The following is a 16902-nucleotide window of genomic DNA, read 5'->3' on the forward strand; positions in this document are numbered from 1 at the left end:
AAAAACAAACAAACAAGAACTGGTTGGACATCTATTTAAGAAGCTGTTGTACTCAGATCTATAGCCTTTACCGCCAGGATTTATGCTCTGGACATGTTAAAACAGGTTCTCTGGACGAGGGGCTCCGGCAATTTCAGGGAATATTGAGCCCTTTGTTCTTCTTTACCATCTCACATAGCAGAACACCTAACTGAGGCCAGACTGTCTTCCTCCAGGAGGAAGTTTGGGAGACTCCTCCCTGGGGGAATCTAATCAGCCTAAGGCAGTGGTTGGCAAACTGCAGCTCTCACATGCGGCTCTTTGGCCTCTTGAGTGTGGCTCTTCCACAAAATACCATGTGTGGGCGTGCATGTACAGTGCGATTGAAACTTTGTGGCCCATGCGCAGAAGTCGGTATTTTGTGGAAGAGCCGCACTCAAGGGGCCAAAGAGCCGCATGTGGCTCGCGAGCCGCAGTTTGCTGGCCACTGGTCTAAGGGAAAAGACTTAAAAATCCAGGCTTATGAATTGCCCAAGAAATGACCTACGATAAACCCATCCCTCTATGCACAGGTAACTACCTTCCAGTTACCTTGGCACTGCCTCATTCTTAAACATGAGCAGGTAGCCAAAAAACACCAACCATTTGAGGAAAACATCAAAGTGAAAGCAGATATCTAAACAAGTAACCAGGCTAAAAGTAACCTGGAGGACACAGAGACTACGCAGGGAGGAGAAAACTTCTCAGAGCGCTAGGAAAATACATAAAGGGAAAATGTAATTGAAAATTGAAATATGATGAAAATCAGATGGCTGGAATATAAAATTGAAAAAGTGTCCCAGAAACTAGCACATAAAACAGAGTTAGAAAATAAGAAAGCAAATTAGAGGGCCAGGCCACGAGATTCCATCTAAATGAGATTTCTTTAAAAGAGAAAGAGAAGAAACAACAAACACAAAATAAACAGAAGGGAGAAAATCATCAAAGAAACAATTAGAAATTTCTAGTTAAACAGAAAAACATGAATTTCTAAAATGAAAGGGTCTATTATGAAAATAGGTACATTATCATGGGTTTACAGACAATTAGTGGAGAGGAGAAGAAAAAACAAGTCACATAAAGGATTAGGAATTAGAAGGTTGGGGTCTTTGCAACTGGAAACCCAAAAGCTCTGCAGCAGTCAGCACTCCCAGTTTGCAGGAAAAGTTATTTCCAACCCGGAATTCTGTACCTAGTCAAACTGTTAGTTGCGAATGGAAAATCTTCCAGACAGAGAAGCTTTCAATAAATTCATGTTTTGTGCATAAAACATTTGGAGGCTGTTGCTCCACCAGGTGAGAGAATCAAGCAGAAAGAATAAGCTAGTTATTCTAGGAACTAAGGATTACAACACTGGCAAGAGGTGAAGGGCATCCCAGGATGAGGGAGCAAGCCAGAGGCCTCAAGAGAAACTTCTTGAAATTGATGAAATACCTAAAATTTTGGAAAGTACTGAAGAGATTCATATGCCTAGGAGAGCATTTCAGGTTAATTTAATGTTAAATGCATATACAAGGCAAATGAAAAACAAACAGTTATAAACCCCAGGAAAGGACAGAGGCTGTGCAAGAAAGGAAAGGTAGTTGTGATGCACTGTGCTAACATTTGTTTAAAGGTGTAACATTAAAGGTAGTTGTGATGCACTGTGCTAACATAGTTATAAAAATGAAAACTCTAATAAAAGTTGATCTCAATGACATTATGATATAACTTAATGGCGGGGGGGGGAGACAAAGAATGCCCGCAGGGTGTGGAGGTCAGTGCAAGGGTGGGCTTCAGTGCTAAGGACAAGCTTTGCTAAAGCTTTGTCTTCCTCGATGGGGCATCAGTTGATAACATTTAAAATAAGAGCTAGTAATACTAGCATCTCCTTTTTTCACAATATGGAAGGTATGTTTTTTTTAATCAGCTAAAAGAAAGCCAGTGCTTCTGGGAGTGGGAAGTGTGGTAGGAGACAGCAATGGCTGTTTTTATAACCAGACTTAGAGAATAGTTTGACTCCTTAAACTAAGTACATGTCTTCCGTAAAAATAAAAGCTATCTTTCAAACTTCCGCAAAGAAATAAAAGTTGCTCTACCCTTTAATTAGCTTTATATAAATTTGTTAATATTTTTACTAAGTTCTTCTTGTCTGCTATTGCTTTTCTGTTTCTTTGTCATAAGCACACACTCCCCAAACTTAATTTTATACGAAGGCCGACCCATTTTTCCAGCATTTTTGCCCATTACACCCCTCCTCCCATTCTTACTTCAGGTGTGCTCTTTTAACCTGCCTGCTGCCTCTTGTCCCTCTTTTGCTCCCTCCCACTGATCATCCTGTGCCAGTGTCAATCTTGCTGAAAGATCTGATCACATTACTTAGATTCTAGTCTTTCAGTGACTGCTAACAAATGTGGAATAAAATTTAAACTCCGAATCTCCTTTTTATAAGCAAGACCTCCACCTGTTTTTCTCCCTCCATGTCTCCATTTCTTCTTAGCACCCCTGCCTTAGGGGCTGCTTGGGGTCCTTTCTCCAATGCTTGCACCCTGGCCACCAGTAATTCTGCTCTTGACACTTGCTTACTTACTGCCTTTCAGTTGGCAAAACTGTTTGTTTAGAGGTGTAAGTCATTAAGTGAAGTTGTTTACTAGACAAAGAGTGGCTGCTCTGAATTGTACTCCTTCCAAAAAGGTAATTTAAAAGTTTCATATTAGTGTGCCCAAAAGCTCATAGAGAAATGAGGACCATCAAGGACGGAATCTTATGAGGGTCTTAACACTGGGTGAAAATCACTCTATTTGGAGAAGGATATGACCCTGCTTTATACTTGGCTTTCTCCCAGAGTGTAAGGAATAAAAGTTTTGTTTTTACTTTGATTTACTTCCCACCCCCACTTGGTCGTCTGGTTCATTTGAAGTCCATTTTGTATGTTGCCATTTTGTAACTGGGAAAGTTAGTATAGTAAAAGTTTTTAAACAGTTGGAGACACTGCATGTAGTAATTATGTATTTTTTCCTCTAGGTAGTAAGCCCTCAACAAATATTTTTTCAGAGCACATTGCATTTATTTAATGTCTTCTGCATGCCTGGTTGGTTACCTTGCAAGACTCACACACTCATTAGCTTTATTTTCAGTGGAGATGCACAATAAATTGTTAAAACTTTAATTTAAGGTTTTGTTGTTAGCTCTTAATTTTTGTTTTATATTTAAACCATGATTATTTGTTTTATGTGCTATTTTATACCTAAATATGAGAATTTGTGCCTGTTTCTAAATATTTACTATACCTGACCTTATACACCAAGGGGTATGCGATTTGGGCAAATGACATAACCTTTTCAAGTATCACTTTTCTCATCTGTAAAACAAGGATAATATTTGTACCCTTATAATAAGATTATCATAGAAACTAAATGAGATAATGCAGATAAAGTTCTTGGCAATGGGCCTGGTCTCAGAAAGCCTTCAATAATTCATTGTCATCTTGTGATGGTAGTAGTAATAAATTCTTATTGTTGCACATCTGCCCTCCTGTAGTTTACATTTCTGCAGGGCAAGGATGTGCTTTGCTCATCTCTGCCTCCCCCTCCTAACATAGGGCCTGCCATGGATTAGGTACTCAACAAACAATAGTTGAATTGAATGAGGTAGGCATATAGTTTTGTTTTGTTTGTTTTTTTAATATATTTTATTGATTTTTTACAGAGAGGAAGGGAGAGGGATAGAGAGTTAGAAACATCAATGAGAGAGAAACATTGATCAGCTGCCTCCTGCACACCTCCTACTGGGGATGTGCCCACAACCAAGGTACATGCCCTTGACCGGAATCGAACCTGGGACCTTTCATCTGCAGGCCGACGCTCTATCCACTAAGCCAAACCGGTTAGGGCAGGCATATAGTTTTTTTAAATGAGAAAGTTGTTTTCCAGATGGCTAAACTTAAGCTCAGAGAGGTTACCTTTAAAAGGTTTTAAGCAGCTGCTATAAGTCAGTCACATAGATTATGTCATTTAATGTTCAGGAAACTTTAATGAAAGTTTCAAATGCTGTCCTGGGATTCAAATCCACATCTTTGAATCCCAAGGCCATAACCATTTCCAAAAGATACAAGAATACGTCCTGGGTCAGTTACTAATATATAATCATTGTAACATTTGGGAGAATAACTTTATGAGTTATAAAATGAATTGATTATCTAGTTTTATTTATTTGTTAGCTCTCCAAGAAGACTGTACATGAAAACATTATACTGTTCTTAGTATCCAAGCTTTTTGAATTCTAGAGAAAAAAAGGACAATAGGTAACTGAATGTGAATATGACAAAATGAACAAATAAGAAAAGGAGAGTCTGAACAGATATAGAAAGGGTAGGATAAGTGAGTGCTTTACAAATGAAAGCAGATGTATGAAATTACAAGCTGTCAGATCAGCAACGGAAATGAAGATGATAAAGTGGTTCCTTACATAGATTATAATTATTCATTTTGCACAGTCCTGTCTCCTTTCCCCACAATGTTCATGGGCAGAGGGAGGGATGGGAAGCTATAGCAAGAAATGCTGTTTCCAACAGAAGGGGGAGGGGATCTAAGAATCAATGGTATTTCTGATCACAAACATTTATTTTGTGATCTGTGTTGTTTCTGTTGAATCACAGTTTTCCTATGGAATCTTTTTCAACTAACTACTCTGATTAATAAAAGGGGTTTAGTTGCCACAGGAAGTTGTAACTAAAGTTTCTTCACAGTGGTGTGGAGGATGTCCGTGTGGCTCACAAAACAAGCATCCTTACTGGGCCCAACTGTGACAGTGTGGCTGATGGATGGCCAAGAAATGAAGTAGTTAGCATAGACCTGCCTGAAAGATGTGTTTAATAACTGTGCCCATAATTAGGTTGATTTGAAAAAAAAAATTAAACAATCTAAGTCACACAGTTAGGCTTATCTATGAAGATTTTGATATTTTTCTTCCAAGAAATACTGCTTAGATATTTACCCTAAATTTCTTGTTATCTTTAGGAAAACAAATAATTGGGAGGAAATACATTTTTTAAAAAATTTTGAATTTTTTAATATGTGTATATATAAAAAGGAATATATGTAACATGTAAGTTACGAAGCATAAAATCAGGATAAGTATTATTTTATGAAAATTTTAAACTGATTCTTTCCCATTCATGATATTTTTGAAATTTCTAAGCAGCAAAACTGGAGACATTTAAACACAGCCATGTAAATGGCAGTAAATATGCATGCTTCCAGAGATTACTTATATTGTAAACACACACACATATCTGTGTCTGAGGATTTTCCTTCCAGCACCCCCCGAGGCTATGTGCTAGTTCATTAGATTGCAGTTAACAGTTCAGTGCATTGCCTCAGAGGCCATTGGGTGAAGGTCCCTTCTCCCCATTTCCGTTTGTCAAAGCGGTTATTTGTTTACTTTCTTTGACTTGTTGTTGTATTTTTACTCAATAATGCAAACATCTGAAGAAATATTGCTTCTGAATTATTTTTTCCTTCTTATTTAGTGATCTCTAGTAACTACCAGACCTGTCTCGGCCTTCTGATGCATTACCCAGTGATTGGGGATGTACACTCACTGATCCTTAAGGCTCTGTTCCTTCGAGATCCAAAGGTAAGCTTCCCAAGTAGGATATATACCCATTTTCCAGAAAAATTGGAGTCTCTGTATAATGCCAAGAATTCCTCATGGGGAATTTGTCTAATGGCAGATGAATTGCCTGATGAAAGAATTCGCCCAGAGTTATAGGCCAAAACTCATATACCTCATTGCCTAGCAACTGAGCAGCAAATTAAATGGAGCACACATCTCTTGTCCCTTAAAAGGTTGGCCTGTCCTCCTGCCCTCCTCAGAATGCAATAAAGTAGATGAGCTTGCTTCTCTTTATCACCACCTTTGTTACCATTGGAACCCCTCAGAGGGCCAGCCTATCCAAGTAAAGCCTCAGGGGCCATGTGAAGACCAGGACATAGGAGCTATGAAAAAGGACCAGTTCTATAGCAACTCATGAAATTATGAAATACTAAATTATTTCATATTATAAATATGTATTTCTTATTTTGGGGCTGAAGAGTAGCCTAATAAAATAAAGACTTCAACAGACTATAATGCTGATTTCTCTAGTTGAACTTTAAAGCAAGTCACCAAAATTGTCTTTACACTTCGGAGAAAAAGTGTGCTCTTTTACAACTAATGTTATATTTCTTGAAAATAAGAACATTTAATGATCTAAAAAAATCTGTGAATTTTTGATGCGTTTGAGCCAAACAAAAATATTGGACGAAATGTAAGAGAGAAAGCTTCAAACACGAATAAGAGAATGCCAGACATTGGGTGGTATTCCCAGCCTTTGGCTCTTTGGCAGAATCACCAACAGTCTTGTTGGCAGTTGTCGAGCTGTCTTTGAGTTAGTCTGTTTGTGGATCCATTGCCAAAGCTCTGTCTGTTCAACTTGGGCCTCCATGTTCAACATGTTCAACATACATTTTGATTCAAAGGGATTTCTGCCCTTTCTCTGGTCGTTGACTTCAACATTTGGGTATATTCTCTATTAATTGATTGATTTAAAATAATTCATTTCCTTGTGCCTGTATCCATTTTATGCAGAAATACATAATTTTATCATTTCCCTTATACAAAATTTCATTACGTATCAGAAATATAATCCATTGCTTCTCTGATACATAAGATAGCAATTTTTTTGGTAAGGTTTAAGAGTCTGACTATGAAAATCAAAAGTTCCCTATTTTATATTATTACATATATGTGTTATATGTAATTTGTGTAAGTACATATTTTTTTGTAATAAATAACCAAGATTACAAAATATCCATTAAAAAAATAATGAGGTTTCTGGTCAATAAGTTTTACTCTACAAACTTAAGGTAAATTCTGTCTGCTCAGCATTAGGAATTCTTAGAGTTATACAGAGTGGGGGAAAGTTCAAAAATAACTATTTGAATTATCTACTTGTGTAATTTGCTTGGTTTAATTGAAGGTAGAAATGAATATGTTACCTAAATCTATTGATCTTGATCATTTTTCCCTAGCTAATTATGGTTGTTCTTACTATGAATTATTCACTCTTCTAATTGCAGAATTGTATACAATAAATCTGTCAATGTTATTAGTGTAATCTGTGATTTTAAGAATACTTTTATCTCAAAAATGTAGTATACCTAATATACAAGTATAATAAAGCCATTCTATAAGGATTAACAAATATGCTTTCTAAAGTTTAAGAGAAAAAAATAATTTATGGCGTAAGTATCTAAAAAAAAAAGGTATCCATCTGTCTTCTCCAGAAAGCCATTCTCCGGCTCAAATAGGACATGAGTCCTCACAACACCTTGTATTGTAGCTATTTGCTTATTGACTTTTTTTTCAATTATTTCTCCTTATGATGCTGTTCTTTTTTATTTTACTTTATTTTTATTTAGCTTTGTGTTCTGCACTGCTTGGTGTTAAGAAAATAAGGGTAGAATTGAATTCTGACTCAAATGCTAAGCCTCTTCCAATACTGACTCTAATCTAGGTGCATCCCATTCACCTAGCATTTTTCCGGAACCCATATCTACATTCTAGACAGAAGTTGTAGCCAATTATATATTTGTCAGCTGCTATTTTATCAAGATGGCGAGCTAACCCTACAACTTGAACTTAAAGAGCATCTGGTTCCTTAATTTACTGTGTCAGAATTATTTGAAAACTTGTTAGCACTTTTAAATATTATGGAACAAAGAAGACATAATAAAGAATGTAGTTAACCTACTTTATTTAGACTGTCACATTTTGGAACTGCAGAAAACCTAGAGAGTCCAATCCAGCCCCTCCATCTACAGATGAACACAGAGGATTAAGGTGAAGTTTAAAAACTTATTCAAGATCACACAGCTCAATGGCAGAGCCAGCAATTGAACCCAGGTCTTCTGCTCACCTTTCCAAACAAGAGCTATAGCTTTATTAGTTTTAAAAATAGTGGAATCCTAGTTATTGCTCACCCAATTCTTCATTTGTATTAGACATTTATTTGTATCTGTAATAAATGAAACTGCCAGGTATGTAAGTGGCCCAAGAACTGTATGAAAATTTTTTAAATGTATGCGATATATAAAGACTGGATGTCAGATACATGTTTGTAGCATTCTGTACTCTGTTCACCATAAATTTGATTTCTGTACTTAGCTCTATGCCATAATCCTAATTCTTATTTCCTTGTCTTTATCATATTAGAACCACTGAGCAGATTTCCAAAAACCATCCACTGAATAAGTAGAGGGATAGAAGGAGGACAGTCTGAAAAATATGAAGTGATTAAAAAACATTGTTCTAACTAGTTGTTCAAATTCAAAAAAATTTTAAGACCCAATTAGAAACAAAAGTCATAGAAAATGTGAACATATTGTGTTCCTTAAATAACCAGATGTTCTTCCCTTCCTGAAGGCAGTAAGGGCTAGGAATAAAAGGTTTAAAACTATTGTTTTAAGTTAACTGTGAATTTTGCAAATCTGTTTTTACCCTTTAGCAAATAAAATTCTAATACAGAAACATAAGCAGAGTAATTTTCATTGTTTGGTGCTCTCTTATTTGTGTTATGTGCCGAAGTGTTAACCTTATCACAAAGACTTATTACAAATGAAATACAGTACATGGATTAACATTTTAGATTTTGCAGTAAGAATTTGACAGATACTGTTTGTTTTGAAGACTAGAATGTTCCCCCAAGAAATTTCTGGTAAGGTTGCAAGCAATCCTTTTATCTGTGATTGTTATTGTTTATGGAAGAAAATGGCTAGAAATAAGACAATTTAATTTCAGTCATTCTTGTACACAGAACTGCACTATGAAAATAGTTTGTATAATGTTCTTATGCTTGGCCAATTCTGATTTGGCTTTTGTTTGGAGTTATATTAAATATTGCCTTTTTAAAGTATAAAAAGTCTGAATAGTCAGATTTCAGATTATATGTAGGTAATTCTAAAAAAAGACCAAACCCCTGACTGTTAATGCAACTTTTTAAAAGTCAGGTGCTTTTGGTAAAATGTCATGTATCAAAATTGAAAAGTGGTGAATGGACTCAAGCCTACTACCAGGCAGTTGACAGTATTAGAAAAGGCTCTGTGCCAATAATGCCATTTTACTTTTCTCTTCTCTGATCAGTAAGGAACTAAGAACCACACAGATGGACTCTTTAAGGAGGATGCACAGTGCTCTTTTATTTAGTTTTGTGATGTTCCCTTTGGAGGTTCTATTCACGTTTTTAAATATGTTTCTAATCTGACTTTCTGTTACAGAAAGAAGGTGTTACTTTTGTCTTCTTCATACTTTTTTCCCTAAAAAGCTGGAATATTATCTGAAAACTACCATTCTTTAAGAATTCTTTGTTTTGTGTTTTCCCTCTTAGTGACCGAAAAAAGGTGGTGTTTTGCTTGTATCTGAGGTACATGAGTATATGTTATTCTCTTTCTCCTCAAGTTAACTATAGAAGAGACCAGAATCCATGGTTAATTCTGTTCTGATTAACAATAAACAAAATGAAATCTATAAACCAGGGGTCCTCAAACTACGGCCCGCGGGCCACATGCAAATACAAATACTGTATTTGTTCCTCTTTCATTTTTTTACTTCAAAATAAGATATGTGCAGTGTGCATAGGAATTTGTTCATAGTTTGTTTGTTTTTTTAACTATAGTCCGGCCCTCCAACTGTCTGAGGGACAGTGAACTGGCCCCCTGTTTAAAAAATTTGAGGACCCCTGCTATAAACCAATCCCCTGCTTTTTATCTGATATTTTATAAAAGCAATCTATATTCTTATGGAGAAATATTTATTTTAAATAGATTACTTAAGTTTATAGAGCTACTAATTCTATGTGTGTGTGTTTCGAAAGGCATGTGAGGCCCCAAATGTGAAAGTATTAAAGTATTACAATCCAGTGCAGTGAAATGTATGTGGTCTGTCCTTGAGGTCAAAATGAAGTGGCTGTCCTGTTTCACGTTGACTGGCTCTTTTACCCCCAGAGAAATCATTTAACCTTTGCTGCCTTGACTCAGGTTCATTAATTTTTTTTTAAAGGGATAGTTGGCTAGTTAGGCCTTAATTAGCCTATAATCTCTAAAAGTAATTTGTAGCTCTACATTCTGTGAGAACCTAGCTGATGACTTATTGTCCTTATTATATATGAGGTGGTAGCATGTTTGAAAAGAAGAGGCGCTACTTTGAGTATTTTCTATTACTTTGATTGAAAGTTATAAATCACAGATTATGACAAAAAGATTTTAAACTTAAACTGATGAAAGAGAAAAAAAGCTTAATTATTTTTAATATAAGTCATGTCCACAAATATTTTAATTGTTTCTTAAGTATATTAGTTCATTAAATTCAGCATTGCTAATTAACAACTTTAAATATATTGATTTCATAGGAATAAAAATCAATACATTCAAGCAGTAAACTTAATCATAATCAATTAACCATAATCAATTAACTTTTATTTAAATACTTTAGACCAGAAGTTATATATGTTTCAAAAAATACAAAAGCAAAACAAAACCACCAAATGTTTTATCGTGGAAAATTTTTAAGTATACTTCACTCCATCCAAGTACTGTTATGATTGGCATAGTGGGAAATGTAAGCTAGGTTTCCATACTGAAAGGTGGTGGCTGGACCACTCTTTTGAACCAGAGCCCCCGCATGGGTGAGGCTGGCCTAGCTAAGCAGGAGGCCGCTTGGCTCTGTGAGGGGGCTTTTTGCTCAAGTATTTGATGTGTAAAGCCCTCAAATGCTACCAGGGCCATTTTTAGGTGTCTTCATATGATTTGAAATAGTTCTTTATTTATTTGGTTGTTCTTCCTGTTTTGAAGAGGAACTTCATAGTTTCATTTCTCCACATTGTTTCTCTCTCCAAAATCCTAATTTTATTCATTCAGCCAAAATTTACTGAGCTCCTGCCATGTGTCCACAGCGTCTAAAATTTCTCAGAAGTCTCGGTTAAAACCTGTAAAGGAGGATGAGCAGGATTTGTGGCGAGTGAGAGGAATATCCCCTGGGCTAATTCCCTCACCTCCTTTAAGTCTTCTCTTAGATCCTATCTTAGTGAGCACCCCCATCACCCTGCAGGCTGTCCTGCCCCCACTTCACACTGCCCCGCACTCCTGATCCCTTACCTTGCTCTACTTCTTTTCCCATAGCAACTACCACCTTCTATCATAGTAAATAATTTATTTATGTATGTTATTTTTTATTTCATCTTCTCCTGACAATATATCAACTCTATGAAAGCAGTGCTTTTATTTTTCTTCAATTACAGTTGATGTTCAATATTATTTTATATTAGTTTCATGTGTGCACACAATGGTTAGACATTTAATTTAAGAGGTTCCGGTGAAGAAGGCAATGCTTTTAGTATGTTTTATATTACCCAAGTTCCTACAATAATAAAAGAAAGAAGGGAAGAAGGGGGGGAGGGAAAAGTGACTAGTTACTCTAACTAAACCCTCATTTTCTCTGCCAGAGGAGAAATTAACCTGATCATTACAATTTAGTTCAACAAGTGCTTATTGCAGGTACTAGTGATAAAATGGATTAGGGAGCTGGTTCCCTCTCCATGGTGCTTACAATGCAGTGCAGTAGGTCTGAACAGTGGTGTGCCAAAGAAGCCCCTGAAGGCGCTCGTGACAAATGCAGACTTCCAGACAATGTAAATAGTTCTGTGATAGGATCCAGAAATCTGTAATTGTGCCTGGTCTGAAACCAGTGGGCCATGGACATCACTTTCAGAAACAGACACTAGGTTGAGAAAAAAAGTACTGCAGAAACTGAAAGGTAAATACCTGAAAACAGAAGCCTGGCTATACACTGGTGATTTCTGACATAGAATGTGTGGAATGTGTGCATACACAGTGGCTACACAAAGATAATGCAATGAAGTACTGGAAGAACATAATGAAACGAGAGAAAGAGAAGAAAAACAGCTTTACCTTTTAATGTGCATGTTAACACTGGTGCCTTCACATGGCCCATGTGTCAGCCAGTCTAAGGCCTCCTAAAGGAAGAGGAGACTTCCCCATACAAAAGCATTGATAGTAGCCCGTTGTGTCCACCACGTGGTGCCTCAATGACATTTCCCTATGCCCCGTTAAGTAGATTATGGCTTATATTATTAAATGATGGCATGTTTACCATACCAAAGAGATGCCAGGAGCTGTGAACATCTATTGTGGGTTCACTAGATATCTGCTGCTAATGTGCTGAAAAGAGTTGCCAAATATAATTTCTTTTTTTTTAAAAATAAACATTTCAAATTCGCTTACCTCTGTTTTGATGACAAATAGCTGCCGATAATACAGTACCATACAAATATTGCTGAAAAAAAATAAGCACTTAATTTGTCCCTTTAAGCTAATGGTAACATTTTAATAATGAGAGAAAATAAGAGCTTTTTGAAAGAAATTCATGCTATGGGAAGAACATTTTTAAATTGAATAGTTGGAAATGTTTCATCCATTTGTGATGTTCTTGCCAAAGACAATTTAAGTGTTTCACTTATTTAAAACTCTCAAAGTACACTAAAAAATTATGGAAACAGAATTTTCTAACTTGGTTACTCATCTTCCAAATGAAATAAAATCAGATTTGAGTCCATTTTTTATAATATAGAAATGTAACATCTTCCAATTAAATTTTAAGAAGAGCCATATGATGGTTTATTTTGTGTGTTCACTAACTGGGCTAAAGGATACCCAGATAGCTGGTAAAACATTATTTCTGAGTGTATCTGTGAGGTTGTTTCCACAAGAGGTTAGCATTTGAATCAGTAGACTAAGGAAAAGAAGATTGGTCCTCTCTGATGTGGGCAGGCATCATCAACATATTTTAGGAAACACAAAAAAACGTAAGTAAATTATTATAAAAATTAATTTAAATATAATTGTTTCATCTCTATCTCATTTAAATATTTTATTGTGCACATATTTTCTATTGTACATAATATTCATTGCTTTTTATGTAACTGTATAAACAGATAAAGTGTGAAGGTTCTAGATATCATTAATCATTAAATAGTACAGTCTAGAAAAAGAAATCACACTTTAATAGCTCTATGAGGACTCTAAGAACAACAAAATGAGTAAGTTCATTCTTTCCTCTCTATGCTGCTCTGCTTCTCTTCATAACCCTCTCCCCAGAACGCAAACATAATTAAAAACTACTCCTCATTCAAATTGCTATTCCATGTCACTTCCTCTGGGAAATCCTCCCTGATGAAATAAAATGACCCTATATTATGCACTTTCATAGCACCTCCTTTTCTAAGCATTCAACTCAGAAATAGTCTTACATAGATGTGATTATTTACTTGTCTCAATCTTGAGAATAAGCTCCTTAAGGGTAGGGTAAAGACTGTTGTGTCAGCATTGTTCCATTGGTACCTAGCACAGTGCCTGACACATAGGAAATATTTGGATGGAAGGATTCATGGGAAGGAGGGAGGGAGGGAAGGAGGAAGACAGGCAGAAGGAAGTCTCTTTCCATATCATCTTCACCCCAGTTCTGTGCTCTCTTTCTGCTTGGGTTGCTCTTTCTGCCCCCCTCCTCCTACTGTCATCTTCACAACCGTCCTTCCCATCCAACTTAAATAGCACTGATTGCTTTTAAAATGACAACCAGCTTCTCTCAGTGTCCTAGTAAAACTCCTATGAAGAACCAGACAAACAGAAACAATAACGCAGCACAAAAACAGAACAAAATAAGTTCAGACAACATACTGCCTACAAGGAGTTCAACTCAATTAAGAAACGTTAATTACATTGCCTGTGTTTACTTTATAAAGCAGGGTGCCATCCACATCCACTTAACCAGCTGCTCCTTTGTGAGATAACCCATCAAGCAGGGGTGGTCAGATAGTCACGGTCAACCCTCCTGCTCTCTGCTCACTGATTTCCCTGCTGGAACAGGCTGCTTGTGTCACCACTCACTGTTCTTTCCGTTTTTGTTACCTGAATTGTGATCACAATCGTATATGACTGGATACAGGAGTTAGGATTCTGTTTATTAAGAAAAACTCTGAGAGCACACGTATTGCCAGTTAGTCTTTTTGGAGCTTCTTTCTGAAACGGGCATAATGATAGCCTATTTGGCTTAGGCCCATCTCATATCGAGAAAGGGACTGTGTGGGCATTTCAGAAATGCCTTCTCTCTGAGCCTGCCATTTTCCATGTATATCTGCAGATCATATTATTTTCACTCTACTTCCCTGCAGCTACGTTTTTAGAGCCAGATGCTGGCAAGCTCTTCAGTTTATCTAGTTCACACACAACCACTGAATGCATACCCTGTGCCAGACATGTGTCTAGAGACCGAGAAGCTACACTGATCTGGACAGGCTCCGCCCTCAGTGAGCTTCCGCTCTGCGTGCAAGACAAACGTGTATACAATTGACCACAATGTAAGGCCAGATGGAAAAGGCAAACTTCTGTTGAAATGAGCATGTTTTCAGAGTAGAGGTCATAGAGTAACTAGAAATTCACAAAAGGTAGTATGTATTTCGGTCAGCAGAGAATAGTGAGTAAACACCTGTAACATGAGGGAACAGCTTACCCAAAGTCTGGAGATACGTCCATCGGTAGCAGTGGAATCACTTAGTCATATTGCAGCTCTACGTTCAACATTTAAGGAATTGTCAACCTGTTCTGCAAAGTGGTTGCACCATTTTACACTCCCACCAGCAATGCATGAGGACTCCCCATGTTTTTGCCAACACTTGTTATATCTGTCATTTTTATAGTAGCAATTCTAATGGTTATGAAATGGTATCTCATTATGGTTTTGATTTGGATTTCCCTGATGACTAATTATGTTAAACATCTTTTCATGTGCTTATGGGCTATTTATACATGTTCGTTGGAGAAAGGCCTCTTCGGATCTTTGTGCATTTTTAATTGAGTTATTTGTCATTGTATTATTGAGTTATAAAAGTTTTTTTTACATTTTTGAATATAAGACTCTTATCTGAAACATGATTTGCAAAGATTTTCAATCCTATGTAGATCATCTTCACTTTCTTAACTGTGTCCTTTGAAGCATAAATGTTTTTAATTTCTATGAAATCTAACTAATCAGTCTCCTCTTTAATTACTTGTACCTTTGCTGTCATATCTATGAAATCATTGCTAATCCAAGATGGCAAAGATTTACTCCTGTTTTCTTCTAATAGTTTGATAGCTTTAGCTCTTGCATTGAGGGCTGTGATCCACTTTGAGTTAATTTTGTGTGTGGTGTGAAGTAGGGGTCCACAGTCATTCTTTTGCATGTGGATATCCAGTTGTGTTTGTTAAAGAGACTACCCCTTAACCCATTGAATTTTCTTGCCCATTTGTCAAAACTTAATTAACCATAAATATGAGAATTTATTTCTGGACTCTCAGTTTTATTCCATTAATCTAATGTCTGTCATTAATGCTAGTACCACACTGTCGTGATTGCTATAGCTTTGTACTAAGTTTTGAAATCAGAATTATGAATTCATGAGCTTGATTTACCTTTTTCAAGAGAATCTGAGTCATTTGCCTTCCCATATGAATTTTAAGATCACTCTGTCAATTTCTGCAAACTATTTTTTAATTTTTTTTATAATTTACATAAAAAATTATACTTTGTATGCTGTTCTGTACATTACCTTTTTACCCCTTTCATTTAATGTCATCTCTCTCATGGGTGTTTTAAATAGTGTCCACCAGGAAATAAGTGCTCTGTACTTCCATACAGACTAACGAGGGAAAGTAATGACCTCCAAAGATTCCTCTTAACACATTGCGGACGGATAACGAGAATTTTTGCTTCATATTACACAGTGTTTTACAAAGTATCATACTTTATAAAGAACATGTAATAAATAACTTCAAAATGCAATGGGTATTTAATTTTAAAGCGTGCCTTTAACATTTCTGTAAAACGTTTTTTGAACTCGTTCATTAGAAACTTATCTGGCCGCTGGGTAAAGCTAGCAATAAAACTACTGGTCCGCAATGTGTTAAGAGGGTGAGTTCTGGAACCAAAGCCTGGATTTGAATCAAGATCTACAACTTAATGTCTGTGTGATTTTACACACATGGCTGGGATAGTGTGTGTATCAGTAGATGGAATGGAACTTTCTCTGTTGCCCCAGAGAGAGACTCAGGTAGCAAATAACTGAGGGTGGAGCAGACATTCCCTCAGAAGGGCTCATAAAGAAGAGTCTGAGCAAGCAAACTAAGGAAGTTCAGCTACTTAGAAAAAGTGCTGAGTGGACAGCCCCACTTACTAGTATTGAGCGTCCCTCTACAAACCTGGTTGCCATCAGCTGTCTCACAGCAATGGAAACCTTCTCCAAGAAGTTAGGACAGAAAAAGTGGGCTCTCCAGAGGCAGAGAGCTTACGCCCCTGTGATTGAGCATTCCCCCATCATCCTCATCCTCATCGCCCACCTAGCCACACTTCTCATTCATTCAGATAAGGTACTGGAGGCTACGTAGGCCAAAGCCTTAACAGGTACTTCTGTATCAGTATGTAAAGAAATCCAGCATCTGAGGGTCAGCCTGGCACAGTGGGAGCTCTTCCGGCATTTCCTCCTGGGTCCTGTCAGCCCTGACTGGTACCTGTCTGTGCTAGAGCAGTTGCTTTATATTTTGACTATCACCCCTGTGCACATTTATACAGCAAATGGGTTAATAAACTAGGACAGTGGTACCTATAAAAGTCTACCTTCCCAAGAGGAAAATTGTTATCCAAAACCACCTTTCAGGTTTCTGATAAAAGGCCCCCAGAGGTCTATGAATGGAATTTGAGTGGGGGGAGAGCCCTAAAAACTTGGATGGGTAACATTTACATCTTTATTTTCACTAC

General features: G+C 36.8%; 1 protein-coding gene across 15 annotated transcripts in view; it reads left to right on the plus strand.

Annotated features, from left to right (window-relative positions):
- TBC1D5 (TBC1 domain family member 5) overlaps window positions 1-16902 on the plus strand; it is a 431389-nt gene that overhangs the window by 333649 nt on the left and 80838 nt on the right. For all 15 annotated transcript variants that reach the window (XM_006770168.2, XM_015568088.1, XM_015568082.1 and 12 more), the window contains one exon: window positions 5528-5634. In XM_006770168.2, coding sequence (XP_006770231.1) covers window positions 5528-5634 — 107 coding nt within the window. The remainder of the gene's footprint in view (window positions 1-5527; window positions 5635-16902) is intronic.

The sequence above is a fragment of the Myotis davidii genome, unplaced genomic scaffold, assembly GCF_000327345.1.
Source record: "Myotis davidii unplaced genomic scaffold, ASM32734v1 scaffold962, whole genome shotgun sequence".
In the NCBI taxonomy this organism is placed as follows: domain Eukaryota; kingdom Metazoa; phylum Chordata; class Mammalia; order Chiroptera; family Vespertilionidae; genus Myotis; species Myotis davidii.